Source organism: Tachypleus tridentatus, chromosome 6, assembly GCF_004210375.1.
Source record: "Tachypleus tridentatus isolate NWPU-2018 chromosome 6, ASM421037v1, whole genome shotgun sequence".
Classification (NCBI taxonomy): domain Eukaryota; kingdom Metazoa; phylum Arthropoda; class Merostomata; order Xiphosura; family Limulidae; genus Tachypleus; species Tachypleus tridentatus.
In genome coordinates, this window is record NC_134830.1 from 125,503,616 (window position 1) to 125,522,743 (window position 19,128).

The window sequence follows — 19,128 nt, forward strand, 5'->3', positions numbered from 1 at the left end:
AAAGTAAGGAACTCTTCAAGAGCGCGAGATATAACGACGAAAAAAAATGATAAATATGTCTAAATTAAGTTAACCTTCTGTTTGTTTTATTACCAACTGAAGCCCTCTGTTGATGTGTTCTTTAAGCTCGTTCCGATGTAGGCATTCAGATCCAATCTTCTGTGATAGATATAAATAAAAAGTAAAAGCTTGTTTATTATTGCATCTGACGTTAGAATAGGATGGAGGGGAGAATGTCTATAATATGTTCTAGAACAATGGTTCCCAAACAGGGGTGCGAGAACATATTAAAATTTTGTTAGGGGTGCGGGGCATAAAGAAGCTTGGGAACCATTGTTCTAGAAGGATCTTTTCGCAATACTTCAACAACTGTAAATCCCGAAACAGAAATACAACTGAGTTTTAAGATGTCAACATTTATATGCTTCCGGCGACAGCTTGTTCCGTGAGAACAGAATTTTATTTTATGTTCATAACTGGATCTTATAGCATCAGAATCTAAAGCCTTATACTTTACCGAAACGAAATTCTGGTTTAACAGTGTTTTAAGGAAAACGGATGTGCAGTTTTAAACTGGAATTTCCAGACGGAATAAAATTTATGCGAAACGGCTGCCAGAGCTCCCTAGCGTCTCCAATTTCGGATTTCTAACTGAACAGCTCAACCAGCTAGTAGAAACCACCGTTAGAAACGCTGTGTTCGGCACTTTGAAGAGAAGAACGGGTAGGATGTTTTGAACAGTGAAGACGCAGCCCGGTACGCTAAAGATTAAGTCTGCCTGGTTTCAAATACAATTTATTGGAAAGATGTAGTGAAATGAAGAACTTGATTTTCAAATTTAATCACATATTAGTGCATAATGTGAACGCTAGGATTTTCCGTGATTTAGAAAAAAATCCAACAAAATTGATCAAACTGTATAGCAATAAAATCTCCAAATAAAAAAAAATATTTGATTTTCATTCTGTTGAGAGCAATAGTAATATTTCTATTAGTTTCTCGAAGATTTATGACACATCTGACGAGGGTTAGCCAGTCATTGTGAAATTTTTAATCTTTTATCAGTAAACTATGCAATTTTTCTACACAAACTAAACAGTTTTGCTCAAAACTTGTTTGAAAGTCCAATAACATTTCTTACTCAACAACAGTGGCGAGAAAGATTTGGACCCAGTGAGGATGTAAGTGAGCCTCTGGAGCGCGTAGTTGCACGTTTTATAAAGTTTTTCAATAAATCTTCAAAATGATTCAATTTGCTAGCTCGGCACATTTCTCTAGAGGAAGGTGCTGTTTTGCCTGAAAAACCTCTGGTTCCTGGAGTGTGTTTTCATGATCATCTTTACAGAGTATAAAAAAAAAAATCTAGCTAATCCTTTATTTACTTGTTAATACTGAAACCGATGTAATTAAAGGTCAGTCTTGTTATTAAGCCTAAGTTTGTTACAGTATAGTAAAGATTGTATTTAAATACATAAACTGCATTTTTTTTAAACGTGGAATAGTTTGGAAAATACACAAAAACACACTGGCGAAAAGAGCTATCACCACAGGGGTCCCTATTTCGTGGCGTTTCTGGGTATTAATTACCACGCTTACGTAACTAGTATGTTGGATGTAACTGAAAACTAGGCTTAATGTTTTTACGTAATTATTATTTCGTAATGAAAAGTAGTATGCATGCGTTATATTTTCTGCTACAATTCTTATCAGTTTCACTTAGGTAGCTGTTTATATCATTAACACTCACATTTTATAAACAGTTATGACAACAGTTTAATTTGTTTCATTCTTCATAACGTCTCCTAGTGGCTTAACCGTAAGGCAGAGGGCTTGAAACGCTAAAAATCGGGTTTCTATACCTGTGGTTGGCACAACACAGATAGACAGCCCATTCTGTATCGTTGCACTTAACAACAAAGAAACTTCATTACTTTAAATATTCATATTCTTTTTTTTTTTCATTTGTATGGCGAATTTATAATCTAATTTCTTTTTTTCCACGTCTTTATAACTACAAACGTATTCGTGAAGCACGTGTTTCAAAGAGACAGATAAACACCAGGGGTAGAAATGTTCTAAATTTTCAGCAGGACACATGTCCTACTGGACAGTGAAACTTGCCGGACATTTGAAATTTTAGCAGGACACCTCAAAATTGTCCCCGGACATTACCGAAAACAAGAAATCAAGTAGAGACAATTATTATATAAAACAGAATCATTTTATTTATGGCACTGAAACATTATTTCAAAGCAAGTGGCAACAAGCCTTGTATCCATTAAAAATGACACATCAATCAAACTGGTAGATTTAGTCATCCAGCACTAAGATATCAGCTGATGTGTGTGTAAGTTCCATGTGGACTCACAAATCGTCTGGTTTTTTACTGTCCTTCCACCAGGATTCTACTGATTTGCACAGTAATTCTGTGCTTGCAAGATCACAGGTCTTATTCTTAGCTAATTTTATTGTTATCAAGTCATTAAGAGAATCATTTATTAGTTTGGACCGCCAGTCATCCTTAATAACTGCCATCTGGAAAAATCCACGTTCTGGTTCAGCAGATGTCACGGAAATCACCTGCATGAGGCATACCAAGGCCAACACTGTTGATCCAGGGAAAGGTTTACCGTTCTCAACAGTAATTTGATTTAACATGTGGGCCCATAATCCACTTGCACTACTAGCCAGGGACTCATCTGATTTAGCAAATCTTGTGGCTTTGAGCAGTGTCTCGTGTAAGTCAGCTTGGCAAATATCAGCTGCAATGTTGACACCCTTAGCTTCTAGCAGAGCACCAAAGTGGTCCAATAGTGTCTGGAGCTCATTATGGCCATAAGGTGACAATGCTTCCTTGCTTTTAGGCCAGTTGCTTGGTTCAAAAATTTGAAAGGCACCAATAAAACCCTTATCAAATTCTTCAAATTTCTCACTCAAGTATGTGACAATTTTACCTATGAAGATGGCAGCTTCTTCAGCCACAGATTGAGCAACTGTCTCTTTTGTGGCACTTTTTCAGCCTCTGGCCCTTGTCTGACCACTAATAGCAATCATCTTTCCTCAAAGTAACCACTTGCCAGTTTGTTCACATGTTGTGAGCTCTTTAAAAATTTTCTGGGATCTCTCAACATGATTCAGATTGCCCAGCTTCTCTTTGCAAACAGCGAGTTTGTCAGAAACATTGTTCACAGTAGCAGAATTGTCTTGAATTTTGAGACTAAGAGATGTCAAAACAGGCAGAACTGTCAAGAGTATGTCCATGTACAGGATGAATTTAAGGCTTGTCAAAGAACTGTATAATCCTGCAGCTTTCTGTCCACGTTCCCCTTGTCATGCAGCTTTACTTGATACAAATGCTCCACTAAAGCTGGCCAGTTATGAGAAACTGACTCCAGAGCGCACTCTTTGTAGGCTACCCACCGGGTTCCTGTCCCTTTTGTTGGTTTTCTAGCAACAATGCTGTTGGCTTTACCAGCTTCTTTGAGGTCAGCCCAGTTCTGTGGCGAATTGTCATAAAACTTCCATAGGTTTTCTAAAAAGGTTTGGATACTATCAAGGTATGGGATGTTCTTGATGGTCTTCTTAATTGCAAGTTCCAATCTGTGACTAACACAGTGGATCCCTATCAAATGAGGTTTACGCGCCTTCAATCTGTTGACAAGTCCTTTATTTGTGCCAAAATTGACAGCTGCCCCATCAGCTGTCAGGCATACAGTTGATTCAAGCCAGTCGGGAAACTTGCCATATATGAACAATGCTGCAAGTACAAAAAATTAGTACCCAATATTAGTTACCTTTTATAAAAAAACAAAAACAAAATGTAAATTTGTACTTTGAAAATTCAATTGCTCCATTATCTATTACGCTAGTTGTGTTAGGTTAAGCGCCAATTCTGTCAGTGGTAAATACATGGTTCTTCTTGGTTTAAATCAATTGAAAAATGCTTGAGTTTTCGCTGATGTATATTAATAATGGAGTGACTATGTAAACCTGAATTAAAACACAAATGTACATGAAATATTGTCCATTTTAATTTTTCTTAATTAGGAATTCAGGATAAATCCAGAAAATTCTCATCCCACGAAATTAAGAAACCTTTACATGAACTAAGTGCTTGTAGCAAGTGTTCAGAATCAGTCTTCTCAACTGACTGCAGACACAGGACACTATTACTGAATAACAGGCACTGTCCAAGTATCTTACATAGACTATCTCCTGCTCAATGTTGGCAGTGTCTGTTGAGCCGTCAGTCATAATGCCAAAGAATAATGAGGTGTGCAGACGAGATCTGACATTAATTCTAATTGTTTCTGCAATATACTTCATAAAGATAACTGTTGTTTGTCATTGGCATAATGTTCGGTTAAGTTCATACCAAAGTTGTGCTCTTGCAGCAACAGAAGCTCTTGAAAATCGCTGAATGGCTTGGCATTCAAAGCCATGTAAAGGGCAGTCCTGAACAGCACAAGCAAACAATCTTTCTCAGTCTGGTTAAGTCCGCTCAATTCTTTCATCATGGGAGTTAAATCAAGTGTTTATTTTGCTGTCTTAGCTTGACAACTTTAGACTGTGGGCACGACTGTTTTCATGCTCCTTAACAGTATTTGCTCTCAGGTTGGAAGATCCTGTTATGAAGGTGTTTTTCTGCTTTCCACTACTTTGGTCATACTCCTGACAAATTGAGCAAAACATCAGTCCGGTAGTGTTATTATACTCCAGCCATGGTTGGCCTCTATTCCATTCATCCTGGAAACAACGAGTAGGCTTAGTGCCAGTACTAGCAGTAACAGTTTTTGCTTTAACACTTGGGCTTGAGTCAACAAAATTGGGTTTTTTCACTCGGGGTTCCATAGTATTGTCTTCTGATTCGTTAGTCTTGCTCGTGAAGCCAAATTGAAATACATCGTGAGACTTTCGAGTATTTTTACTATCAGACGTCATGGTCAGATCGTCGTGAATGTTTGGCAGTCACGTGACTATCCGGTACGGCACGGATAAGGCGACCTGAAAAGCGCAATTCTGTGAGCGTTCACGCCCGTTTTTTTAAAATATGTTTTATTTTTTGTCTTAAATTAAATCTTAAATTTTGCAAGTCATTTTCTACTCATTATAGAATATACTTTTAAGCAAAATCTTTGGGCTGTGAATACACAGCTTTTGCCTCACTTATTTTTGAGGGGACGATGTATTTGTGTCCGATATGTTAGGAATATGACCACCGGTCACGATATCCGGTGATAGATGGGAAAATGCCGGTCAAACGTGATTTTTTAACGGACATGTCCGGCTTTAAGTAGAAAATTTCGAACCCTGAACACTAAAATGGTATTTTAACTTAGTCTAACAGACTGGACCAAGTACAAGTGTGTGTGTGTTTTTCTTACAGCAAAGCTACATGAGGCTATCTCCTGTATCCAGCAAGAGGAATCGAACTCCTGATTTTTGTATTGTAAAAATCCGTGGACTTACCTCTGTACCAGCGAGGGATGACCAAGGACGACTACGACCTATTAGTAAATGTGTTAACATTGTATTTTTATCATTACTATCTTACGTGTTGGGTCATGTGAGTTTAAGTGGCCATAACACTAACACAGTCGATACATTTAGTGTTTTTTACCCACTCTTAAACCTGAAAAAACTTCGTTATGTAAAAAAATAATTGACTTATGCGCAAAGCTACACGAGGACTATCTGCGCTAGCCGTCCCTAATTTAGCAGTGTGAGACTAGAGGGAAGGCAGCTATTCTTCACCACCCACTGCTATCTCTTGGACTACTCTTTTACCAATGAATAATGGAATTGACAATCACATTATAACGCACCTTCTGCTGAAAATGTGAGCATGTTTGGTGTTACGGGGATTCGAACCTGCAACCCTCGGATTACGAATCGAGTGCCTTAACCATCTGGCCATGCCGGGCTGCGCTCCATATGTAGTTACGGTATATTTAATGGTGAGTCCGCTTAAACTAGTGGTAAGCCTTAGAAGGTTATGAGCTGTGAGTCGTCCCAAGCCAGAATATCTCCTCATAACTAGCCATTATTTTATGAGCTCTTTCATCTCTCTATCACTGTCAGTAATAAAAACATCACTTCCAAAGACAGGCGACCTTCACGTGACACTTGTTTGTTTACAAAACTATACGAGGAATGTCAGTACCAGCCACCTCTAATTTTGAATGATAAACTGACAGAAGGTAGCTAGTCCACACCATTAACTCTTCGAGTATTTTTCATCAACGAATAGTGGGACTCACTGTAAAATTAAAATGCCTCCAAGGTTTAAAGGGCGAGTATGCCCAACGACAGGATTCCAACCCGAATACTGCGAATCAAGCGCCCTAATTAACAGGTCATACACCGTTAATTATGTTCATTATTTATAATGAAAAAATAATTATGTTTATAAACAGCTTTAATGAAGAAAGCTATAAGCAAGTTTCTTTAATTAATTTGTTAAAATGGACAAAGCTTTAAACAGGTTTCTTTAATTAAGTTGGTAATAATGGTTGTTGTTGTTTTGAATTAAGCACAAAGCTACACAAGGAGCTATCTGTGCTCTGCTCACCATGGGTATCGAAATCCGGTTTTAGCGTTGTAAGTCCGTAGACATACCGCTGAGCCACTGGGGGGCTTGGTAATAATGGACAAAGATTTAAGCAGGTTTCTTTAATTAAGTTGGTAATAATGGACAAAGATTTAAGCAGGTTTCTTTAATTAAGTTGGTAATAATGGGCACAGACTTAAGCAGGTTTCTTTATTTAATTTGGTAAAACTGCACAATTTTTTTGAAAAGTTTTGCTTCCTGAAAAATTTTTGCTATTTGTGACAGGTACCTGGTGGGTATGCACAAATTAGTTTTGGTTTTGCTTCATCACGTAGGAACTCTGAGAAATAGACAGTTAAATGTTTCTAATACGGTATTACGTTCAACATAATTAAAAGTGTTTTGCTCCTGTTTTTCGTTTGTATTCAATGTCCGGTGCATCACGTTGCAGTGTCCAGCAGTAGTCAGCAAGCATTGACGGATTCCAGTTGCCCTGATATCGTTTTTCCATTGTAGCAACATTGAAGATTTCGATGAAACGGTACGTGATGGATAAATTTGGATGTGATTTTCATGATCAGCAGCTAAAAATCTATAAAGAACACCCAACAGTGTTCAAGAAGGAAAAACATTGTTGTTTAGTAATAATGGACAAAGATTTAAGCAGGTTTCTTTAATTAAGTTAGTAATAATAGACAAAGATTTAAGCAGGTTTCTTTAATTAAGTTAGTAATAATAGACAAAGATTTAAGCAGGTTTCTTTAATTAAGTTGGTAATAATGAAATACGTCATTGTTTATTTGTTTTTAATGTGTTTAGCTATATAGAGATAGTTATTAATATCGGACAGTTGAAGATTATCAGAAATCTCAAAATATTTTGCCTTCTACTGAAAACGTTTTTTTTAAAAGATTGTTTCACATGAAACATTCATAGAAAAACCGTTGCCATTAAAACATTGGCTTTAAATTTTGAACAATGTTTGGGTCTTCCGAACAAACTTCAAGTAGTTGTCCTGGTAATCATAAGAAATACACGAAAAGGAAGACATTAAGCTTAGGTAATTCTTTGTCAGGAGCGATTGTTTGTTCGTTTTGAATTTTGCGCAAAGCTACACGAGGGCTATCTGCGCTAACCGTCCCTAATTTAGCAGTGTAAGACTAGAGGGAAGGCAGCTAGTCATCACCACCCACCGCCAACTCTTGGGCTACTCTTTTACCAACGAATAGTGGGATTGACTGTCACATTATAACGCTCCCACGGCTGAAAGGGCGAGCATGTTTAGTGCGACGGGGATTCGAATCCGCGACCCTCGGTTGTCTATTATTACCAACTTAATTAAAGAAACCTGCTTAAATCTTTGTCCATTATTACCAACTTAATTAAAGGGAATGATAGAGTATATGTTATTTTTTTTTAGCAAAGCCATATCGGGCTATCTACTGAGCCAACCGATGGGAATCGAACCCCTGATTTTAGCGTATAAATCCATAGATTTACCGCTGAACTACCAGGGGCGATATGGAGAGAAGATACTGGGTGTTGTATTCCACAATACCTACATTTGAAAACCAACATACACGGTTTGGGAGTGAAGACATGAGTCTCTCCCTTTCATTGTTTGGTTATAACTTGTTTGTATACTGTTTTACTTTTCGTGTTTTGGTGAATGACTGTAGAGACAAGGGTCATCACCATAAATGTGGAGGGTATTAGTACAACAGTTACTTCTAAAACTGTATGTTTTGTAATTTCTACAGTTGATAAAAGTTGATTATTTCTTATTAAAGTGCTGTCTTGTAGCACTCTTAAGTAGTGCCCTCTTGCAGATAGTTTATCTATGTTGAGGTAGTTTAATATGATACCCTGTTTGTAGAATAGGTGATTTACCATCACATACGCGAAAACTTAAATAGATAAATTACGGTCAATAATCACAAAGTTAGTATCTCACTAAGTATTCCGTAGTTTCTTGCTTGCGCCTGGCACAAGCTATAGATTAAAATACATGAATTAAGAACTTCGGTGGGAAAATAGGGTTAATGTTTATCGTCATATTTTATGGTACGGTGGCCTTTTCTGAATAAATTTCGCTTTCTTTTTCTCTTGAGCTATTTCTTACATATTTGTTTTAAGTGCAAAGCTACACAATGGGCTATCTGCTTTCTGTGCTCAGCAAGGAATCGAACCCCGGATTTTAGTATTGTAAATCCGGAAATTTACCACTGACTCACCACGGAGACCTGAGATTTTATTATTTTAGCTCGAGTGTAAAGCATAAAGTTACAATTGAACTATTTTATAAATGAAAATTGTCATATTACACTTTCCAATGTATTGTCATATTTTCTATAGTAGTTTAAAACTATCACAATATCCACATTTATTATTATTGTTTCCTACTACTTTCTCTTTTTTTCTCCTTAAAGCTAGTTAAAAGCACATCGTGGTCTACAGTCAAACTAGAAAGAAATCGTGTACAATGTTTTCGACATCAGGCCTCTTATTGGTTGAAACGTTGGTTTGGTTAAGTCCGTCGTTAGGGGTGCTGTCTCTTTAATAACAACAGTTACTGCTATCACAGGTAAGGTTTGTTTTTTATGTGGATATTTTAAAAGGTATACATAAATATTTCTTAATAAAATAGTTTTAAGATATTTAACTTGTGTGTAAAAAAATTACTTATAGTTTTAACATGTTATTTTCATTGTAAATTCTTATCAGCTCATTTCCAGTCGAAAACAGACACCACAAAGTTCCTTCCTCAGTGGACATCAGTCACTTTTCGACGTTCTAATAAAAATATATAACAGAAGTAAATTAATTCACGTGAACCATGCGGAGTGTACGTGTAGCTACCTCCAAGTCTTAATTAATACAATTACTTCCTCCGGAAGTTTCCTGTAGCTATCAGCCCTACAGTAAAGAAATTCCTTTAGGGGTCGTTGGTAAATTACAAGGCTCAGTTTGTTCCCAACTAAATGGGTAAAATTAATTAGATTGACTTATATTCGCGAAGCCAAGACGTGAGATCAACGTTACCTAGATCATTTATTACTGCCGTCCTTATTCTATTACGGATATGGCCAATAAATATGTAGGTAGTAAAACACTAAATTACTGTGTTCGAGCCCATTTCTGTACTTCAGTATCATTATTATTGAGGTTAAACGAAATCGATGGGTTTTTTTATTTCTTAATAGTAGATACATTTATATCGCGTGTCTGTACATCGTCAATTTCAAATACTTTTGTCCGTTGCATTAAAATAAAAACACGCATTAACTGGAGATTTCGGAAGTAGAAACTTGCAAGTTAGGATAAACCTTTCGGTGTGACTTCAACCGCATATGAGATTCAAAATTTTTATATACATCCGGAATTCGATTTCCTCTCTTTTTTTGCGCAAAGCTACAAAGTGATTTGTCTGAGCTTTTCATAGTAACGAAAAACCCAGTTGAAGTAAAAATGTATCTGCTTCGAAGCTCAGCAAATAGCACTGTTGGGTCTTGGACATGTGTACAGTGATAGTGTGTATGCACGAGTCAGAATCCATGATATACGTAAGTTCTGAGAACCACGTGAGAGAAAGTGTAATTTGGAATACGTTCGTCTAATCGTCTATTCTTTCAACAAAACTCTACCTTCTTCCTGAAAACTTCATTAACTAATTTACATTCTATCAACTAACAGATGTATTGTCATTTGTTTTTGTATGACTGTTGACTTACGGTTAACTTGAAAGGCACTCACTATCTTTACAATGACACCGAGTGGATATGGATAACTAGCAGATGAACAACGTATCCCCTCGTCGTTAGCACTTACGTCATACAAGAAAGTTAATACGTCACGAATACTGTGTGCACTTTTAGCTACCAGGATAAATTTACGTGTCTCAGACCTTATGGGCCTGGCATAGCCAGGCGGGTTAAGGCGTGCGACTCGTAATCTGAGGGTCGCGGGTTCGCATCCCCGTCGCACCAAACATGCATCTCCTTTTCAGCCATGGGGACATTATAATGTGACTGTCAATCCCACTATTCGTTTGTAAAAGAGTAGCCCAAGAGTTAGCGGTGGGTGGTGATGACTAGTTGCCTTCTCTCTATTCTTACACTGCTAAATTAGGGACGGCTAGCGCAGATAGCCCTCGAGTAGCTTTGCGCGAAATTCAAAAACAAACAAACAGAAGTTACGTAATGTTGGATATGAAGTTTGATGTATTAGTCTAAATATTTTTTGAATCTTGGGAAGAGGATTTTTGGTGTTAACAGCCTTTATGTTATCTTTTATTTTACAGAAAAGACCAAGACTGAAGTCCTTTAACAACAGTACTGACACAGAGAAAATTTTAACAACGGTACTGACACATAGAGAAAAACTTTAACAACAGGACTGATACAGGGAAACATCTTTAATAATAGTACTGACACAGAAAACAATTGTACTGACATGGAAACAACTTTAACAATATTATTGAGAAAGAGAAAACTTTAACAATAATTTTGACGTGGAAACAACTTTAACAATAGTACTGACACAGAGAAAACTTTAACAATAGTACTGACACAGGGAAACAACTTCAACAATAGTACTGATACGGAGAAAACTTTAACAGTAGTACTTTTAAAATTTCCAAGAAAATATACGGCTCGTGTGTCACATCTTTGTTTGTGGTGAAAAAATTTAATGAAAAAATAAAATATAAATATATGAGCGGCTTATCTACTAATAGAAACGCGCTTTCACGAACAGGCAGGCATTTGACGGTCAGAACTTGTTTTTTTTTACTTCTGCAAACAAGGGGGAACAGCACTTTCCCCTTAATTCTCCTCGTTTCGAGCACTGCATATCAGTCGCGATAAAGAACGCCATCTAGGATTTTACTTGAGACCATTTGTTTTGTCCAGTCGCACCTCGATGCAGTGATGTGTTGTAAATCAGTTAGTAGACGTTAAAATTACGTAACGTAAGGGATGCTTATTGTTGAAATTTGTACTATCGTAACGTCAGTAAAATGTGCCCATGCCATGAATCACGAGGAGAATTATTCTCTCTGTAGGCTGCTACTCAGGATAACAAACGAAGTTCAGAAGTAAATAAATACATATATTTGTTTCTCTTAATTTGGGTTTTATTTACTTTTGAAACAGAATACTTTCGGGGACCCTCTGGAAGTGCACCTAAAGTCTCCGGATGTTAAGACAGAAAAGCCGTGAAACTGTGCTTTCATAACGTTTTTTGTTGTTACTGAAATTCTTTTTATCTTACACTATATTTTCTCTCACTAATTCTTCTGATGTTTTACTGAGAATTTCCTCAGTGATATTTTTGACACACGTGAACTTCACGTGACGTATTTAACTTTATTTTTAACCACAACTTTTTACATTTGTTGCTAGTTTGTTGTTTTTTCACGATATTTATCAAATTATTATTTCTTTTTTGCTTCTGTTTAATTGACTGGTTTTGTTTTCGTTCTTTTCACTTTATTCTTTCGTTATTACTGTCTTCTTTCTATCATTAGCGCTTATCTGGTGTTTCAGCGTGTTCATTTTTACACTCATCTAAAAATAACCTAATCTGACAATGTTTTCATTTCGTTTTCTTTGTTAATATAATTTCTAAGAACCTTGGTTAATTTTCTTTCATTCTTACTGTCCTTTTAATTACGGTTTCTTCCATTCAACATGTTGTTGTTTTTCTCTAACTCGATGTTTTAAAATTTATTCCTCTTTATCGTAGAGACGGATGTGAAACATCACTGTTCCAGCGTTTCTGGTTGTTCTTTCATACAGGGCGATGTCAAATGTGACCCAGAGACGCATTCTTGTATTTGTGGAAAAGGAACTATTGAAGTAGCGACTATCGAGAAAACAGTGTGTGCAAAGAGTGAGTTACCAGCTGCCTGTCTCATTTTATCAGTGTATCTGTCTCTCCGTTTCTCTCTTAATATGTATCTGTCCTTCTCTTTATTTCTTTCTCTCTATATATATATATGTCCGTCTATCTGTTTATCTCTCTATATATATGTCCTGTTTCGTTATCTCTCTCTCTATAAATATATATGTCCGTCTTTTTATCTCTCTCTCTCGATATATATATATATGTCTGTGTTTAGCTCTCTCTATATATGTCTGTTTATCTATATATATATATGTCTGTCTGTTTATCTATATATATATGTCTCTCTGTTTATCTCTCTATATATATGTCTGTGTTTATTTCTCTCTGTCATATATATATGTCTGTGTGTATTTCTCTCTCTCATATATATATGTCTGTCTGTTTATCTCTCTCTATATATATATATGTTTGTCTGTTTATCTCTCTCTATATGTCTGTCCGTTTATCTTTCTCTCTCTATATATATATGTCTGTTTATCTCTCTCTCTCTATATATATATATATGTCTGTCTTTTATCTCTCTCTCTATATATATATATATATGTCTGTCTTTTATCTCTCTCTCTCTATATATATATGTCTGTCTGTTTATCTCTCTCTATATATATGTGTCTGTTTATCTCTCTCTATATATATATGTCTGTCTGTTTGTCTCTCTCTCTATATCTATATATGTCTCTCTCTCTATATATATATATATGTCTGTCTGTTTATCTCTCTCTATATATATATATGTCTGTCTCTCTCTCTCTCTATATATATATATGTCTGTCTGTTTATCTCTCTCTCTCTCTATATATATATATGTCTGTCTGTTTATCTCTCTCTATATATATGTGTCTGTTTATCTCTCTCTATATATATATATATATGTCTGTCTGTTTATCTCTCTCTTTATGTATATATATGTCTGTCTATTTATCTATATATATATGTCTGTCTGTTTATCTCTCTCTATATATATGTATGTCTGTCTGTTTATCTCTATATATATGCCTGTTTATCTCTCTCTCTGTATATAGATATATGTCTGTTTATCTATATATATATATATATATATATGTGTCTGTTTATCTCTCTCTATATATATACTCTTCAAAACAAGAAACGCATAAGGGATATTTTTGTTATTTTAAAGAGAAATATATGTAATAACGTTACAAGCTCAGAGTATGTGATGCTACACGTGTTAAGGCACTGATTGTCAGACCAAAATGACAATAAAAGTTGTGCACTTTGAAAACGGAGGAAAACATCGGATTTTTCGCCAAAACGTATGCGTGTCCAATAAATTTGTTTGAGAGATCTGCATGTTCTGCAAGTGCAACGTGCAAAATCCCTATAAAAGTGACGGGTTCTCGGTTTCCATAGCTCAGTGTTAATCCACCGACACGCAATACAGTTACGCCAAGACTGACTGAAGCACAATGCAACAACTCTGTTGGTCGCTTGGTAGCAGGCGAATCTCGATAAGATGTTGCCAGAGCTGTGAATGTCCACCCAAGCACCATCGCAAGGCTATGTCGTCACCAACAACATGGATCAACTCGTGACCGTCCACGATCTGGCAGACCTCGTGTGACCACGCCCGCACAAGATCTCTACATTCGGTTACGTCACTTTCGGGATAGGACCACCACTGCGACGTCTACTGCCTTAACCATACCAGGGCTGCGTAGGATTTCCGATCAGACCATACGCAACCGTCTACGAGATGCAGGAATCCGACCTCGACGTCCAGTCAGAAGCGTCATCCTCACCCAGCAACATCGTCAAGCACGGCTGCAGTGGACTCGGGGACATCGGGTATCGCCTCATAGACGATGGGGGCATGTTTGGTTCAGCGATGAATCACGTTTTATGCTTCGTAGGCAGGATGGAAGGACCCGTGTTTACCGTCGCCGAGGTGAACGTTTTGCAGCAAACTGTGTGCAGGAAGTTGACAGATTTGGTGGTGGCAGCGTCATGATGTGTGCTGCCATCGCCTACAATGCCATAACAGACCTTTTGCACATTCGAGGGAATCTTACTGCTCAACGATACGTCGACGAGATTCTTAGGCCCCATGTGCAACCCATCATGGTGAACGTCAACGACGTTTTTCAACATGACAACGCCCGTCCTCACACAGCCCGACTCACCACTGTCTTCTTGAGACACCACAACATCAACGTTCTTCCCTGGCCCTCCAGATCACCAGATTTAAACCCCATCGAACATCTTTTGGACGAGTTGGACCGACGTCTGCGACGGCGACAACCTCAACCGCAGACTCTACCTCAGCTTGCAGCAGCTTTGCAGGCAGAGTGGACAGCCATTCCACAGGATGTGATTCGTCATCTCATCGCTTCCATGGGCAGGAGATGTCAAGAAGTTATTGATGCTCACGGGGGGCATATTCGTTATTGACGTTGAGTGACATTAAACTTCACCTAGTGAGGGTGGACTTTGCCTTTGCAGACTTTGGATGTTCAGCAGTCAATATGCAAAGTTTCACACATGTCATACAGAACTACCCGGAATAAACTTATTAACAATTTGTCTCATATTTTGCCTTTTGCGTTTCTTTTTTTGAAGAGTATATATGTCTCTGTTTATCTCTCTCTCTCTCTATATATATATATATATGTCTGTCTGTTTATCTCTCTCTCTATATATATATATATGTCTGTCTGTTTATCTCTCTCTATATATATATATGTCTGTCTGTTTATCTCTCTCTATATATATATATGTCTGTCTGTTTATCTCTCTCTATATATATATGTCTGTCTGTTTATCTCTCTCTCTCTATATATATATGTCTGTCTGTTTATCTCTCTCTCTATATATATGTCTGTCTGTTTATATCTCTCTCTCTATATATATATATGTCTGTCTGTTTATCTCTCTCTATATATATACATGTCTGTCTGTTTATCTCTCTCTCTCTCTAGATATATATATATAAAGGTTTTCCATAACTTTATTGCTGTCACTGTCTGTATGTTTTTCTGTCTAGTTTGTATTAAGACTTTTTAATTTTTGATTATTTCCACCAGTCCAGTTTCATCTGTCCGACATAAAAACTTATTATTAAACCCACCGAAGATTAAATGAATTTAGAAACTCGTGTAATTGCTTTGAGATACCTGGAGTTTATTTTTCTTGAAATCTTCAGTGTGAATGAATTACGAAAACAACCTTTAATAATGTTTTCTTCCGTGACTTTAGTCATGTCCGTAGGCCTACCGTGTGACCACCACGAACAGTGTATAGCATTCGATACTAACAGTAACTGTGTAGAGAAAACCGGCAGCCTGGACAGAGTCTGTCATTGTCGTCTTGGTTACAAGAGTGAACAGTCAGCTATAGATCACCTTAAGCGGTGTGTGGAAGGTATGGTAGTTTGTATGTTACAAATAACAAAATTATTGTAAATATTAAGTATAATGTGGGGATGGCAAGGCGAACAATACAGAAACAAGGTAGAGATAAATAAACAAAACCATACAAAAATCTCTGCATAAATAGCCAAATCTTTCCAAGAAAAACTTATCTACAACTAAATGTTGAATTTTTGTCAGTTACATGAATTTAGCTTTGAATAAAAAGCATTTAAACTCAGTAGTGCTTTAAAGTCTATAAAGTAGTGCTAATAACTACGAGTTCTTAAGCTCGACTCAATACTTACTGGCTACCTATAAAGTTTTTTTATTGTATGGTTTTGTGTATTCATCTCTGTCTTGTTTCTGTACGTTTTGGTATTGCCATCCATACATCATTCTTAATGCTGCATTTTTTTTAATTACTTGTTTTCCTTCTGTTTTTAAACAATTTCATTGCAGTACATTAATAAGCTAACATTTGTTTTATTTTTATAATTCAATGGTAATATATATCATTAATATTATATGTTTCGTCAGTTGATCTGATTTTGAATGACAATGAGGGCCAGTACAACTGTCCTGTTACACTGGATCGACGTTAAGGGGATATTGACAGAATCCATGCCTTCCAACTTCACCCTTACTCACTGCACGTGCATACAGGTGACTTCACCATATGCTAGGGTCGTGTCAATTAATTGGGAAGACATCATATTAGATTCCATGCCATGAAGTATCATATCACAGCTGCCAGGCTCGATCACAGTGAAAATTTGAAGAAAAGTAGATTGCTATATAATGTACTGTTTTGATCATTAAGAAAGTGATGTTTTTAAACTCAGGCATTACTTCTTGTACAGATAATCGATCTTCTTGGTACCTTGAATATTAATTTGTATTATCGTCTTCTTTCTTTCTTTATTTTTACAGAAATTGTTTTGGAATATATATTTGAGCTATGAAAACTCACAAACTTTCGTTATATAAGAACAATTTGTCCTGCCATCTAGCGACACGAAATGAAATAATTACGAAAGATGTAAAAAACATATTCTTGTAAACTGAACTTACTGACAAATAGTACTTTTCCTTTTTATTTGTTCTCCACAGAGTATGTGTGGTAAAAACACAGAACAATATTACTATTGTACAAACTATAAAACACTCGACAACGACAATTAGATACTCAAATAAGGCCATAACACAACTTTAGCAGTAATTTGTAAGCATCGTAGAGTAATAGATTGTGTGTGGCAGCTATTATTTTTCTCGGCCCATTCCTACATACTAAACAAAGTAATGCTTAAGGATGAAACTTTAAAATGAAGTTAAAAATAAATAATTCAATTAAGAGAAAGAGTAATTTCTTTCTGTTTTAGAAATTCAGTGTTTAATGTATTTAAAATATATTCAACAATGCATAAAAATATTTACAACGGAATTAAATGTCGTAATTTCGAAGAGCTGTTACGGATGTCAGCCAGTAACATACACAGGTGAGGTATACAATATCCCCCTAGTGGCACAGTAGCACGTCTGTGAACTCACACTGCTAGAAACCTGCGTTCGATACCCAGGGCAGACAAACCATAGCCCATGTGTTTAAACTAGAAATATACACAGATATGACTAAATTTTCTAACAGCTTGTTAATTAGAATATTGTTGTTGTTTTGAATTAAGCACAAAGATACACACTGGGGTATCTGTGCCACTCTAGGAGGCTAATATAGTATAAAAATGTTATCTGGGTATATTTTCGTGTTTTAATAATATAGTTGTTTTGATTATACATCATTTCCTTGTCTCATAAAAATAGTTTGACGTTTAATCATACATAACCGCTACATTGCAATGATTTCGAGTGTAGATCCGGTGGAACAAACAGATCCCATGAGTCTCCGCTTTGGTGAAGGAAGTATTCTTCCCATAGTCCTTAGCGTGCTGGCGGCTGTCTTGGTACTGTTTGCTTTAGCTTGCGGGATTTTCCATCTCTTCAAATGGAGGCAAGTTTTTTTGTTTTTTTTCCTATGTTAATGTTTAAAAGTTCCCTTTTAGCTAGCATGAATGAGAGAGAAAATAAACGAACTAAAGTATCAGATAAATCAATAAATCTTCAAAATCTCCGTGGAACTAGTTCACTCGATAAGAGCTGTTAACAGCACTTTCATGTTCTTTGGCGCTTTTTCAGAGTTTAAATTTTTGAAAACGATGCATTTATTTTTCTCTCTTTTTTCTATACTCTTAAAAAGTGACAGGAATATCACTTTTAAAAATGGAAACAAAAATTTACCCACATCCCAAACTAATGCTCATAATTTTTCTAAAGTTTTTAACGAAGTTTTCTAAACTTATATTTTTTTTTGTTAAATAAGTCAGTTGTTGTATGGTGTACAATATCACGTAAGTATAACTTAACTTTGAACGACAGGTAGCGCTAGTGTCAGTTTTCATGACTATTTTTTCTTTTAAATATTCGTCGCACGTACCAAAAGAAAGATACAGAAAACACATATCTCAGAGTACTTGAGTCTCTCAGTGGCCCAGCGGTATGTCTGCGGACTTATACCGATAAAAACCGGGTTTCAATACCCGTGGTGGACATTGCAAAGATAGTTCTCTGTGTAGCTTTGTGCTTAATAACATACAACACAATACTGAATGTTTTAAGTAAGTCTTAACTGAAATTATCGTCTGGGGATATTGAGTACTATTTGGTCATTTGTATTGTAAAAAAAAAAATCTTATTACGAAGTTCAGCCAGCTTAAGCCACAGAATTGAAAGCTATTCTTGTTTTCCTAAAAATCGATCTCTGTTTTTTCATGACTAGCGTTTTGAGAATAAGGTCTGATCACACAACAAAACGTCAGAAATTGCGCCCCTAGTAGGCTTTGATATCACACGAAACTAGTTATATTAAATTGACGAAATTAAAAACATAGCATTGTATATTTAGTACGTATGCTTTACCAGAACGAATGATGCACCGGTTGGTCTGTGGTACGTTTACGAGCGTCCAACCTTAAAAGAAATTCTGGGCTCGATTCTCCGCGGTAGACAGAAACAAGATAGTTCGTTGCGTATTTTAGGCTAAAAGCAATAACAGGTCAAGTTAGGCCATTTTTAGTTATTAAAAAATCTAAAACTTAAAATTATGTTCTGAAACTGTAGGTGTGTTAAATACATATCACGTTCAAAACTTCATGATAAACACCACAGCAGTTAGCGACATGCATGAACTAGTTTGATGACCACTTGATCTACTTACTTTAAACTCACTACTGGTTCGGGGATAAAAGAAAA

At 36.3% G+C, this 19,128-nt stretch overlaps 1 protein-coding gene across 1 annotated transcript in view; it reads left to right on the forward strand.

Moving 5' to 3' along the window:
* Nucleotides 1-18,919, forward strand: part of LOC143251716 (uncharacterized) — a 40,293-nt gene extending 21,374 nt beyond the window's left edge. Inside the window, exons 2-7 of the mRNA XM_076502960.1 lie at nucleotides 7,002-7,091; nucleotides 8,980-9,134; nucleotides 12,296-12,442; nucleotides 15,671-15,835; nucleotides 17,695-17,830; nucleotides 18,799-18,919. Of these exons, the coding sequence (XP_076359075.1) occupies nucleotides 15,673-15,835; nucleotides 17,695-17,830; nucleotides 18,799-18,919 (420 nt within the window). The 5' untranslated portion in view covers nucleotides 7,002-7,091; nucleotides 8,980-9,134; nucleotides 12,296-12,442; nucleotides 15,671-15,672. The remainder of the gene's footprint in view (nucleotides 1-7,001; nucleotides 7,092-8,979; nucleotides 9,135-12,295; nucleotides 12,443-15,670; nucleotides 15,836-17,694; nucleotides 17,831-18,798) is intronic.
* Nucleotides 18,920-19,128: the final 209 nt, after the last annotated feature.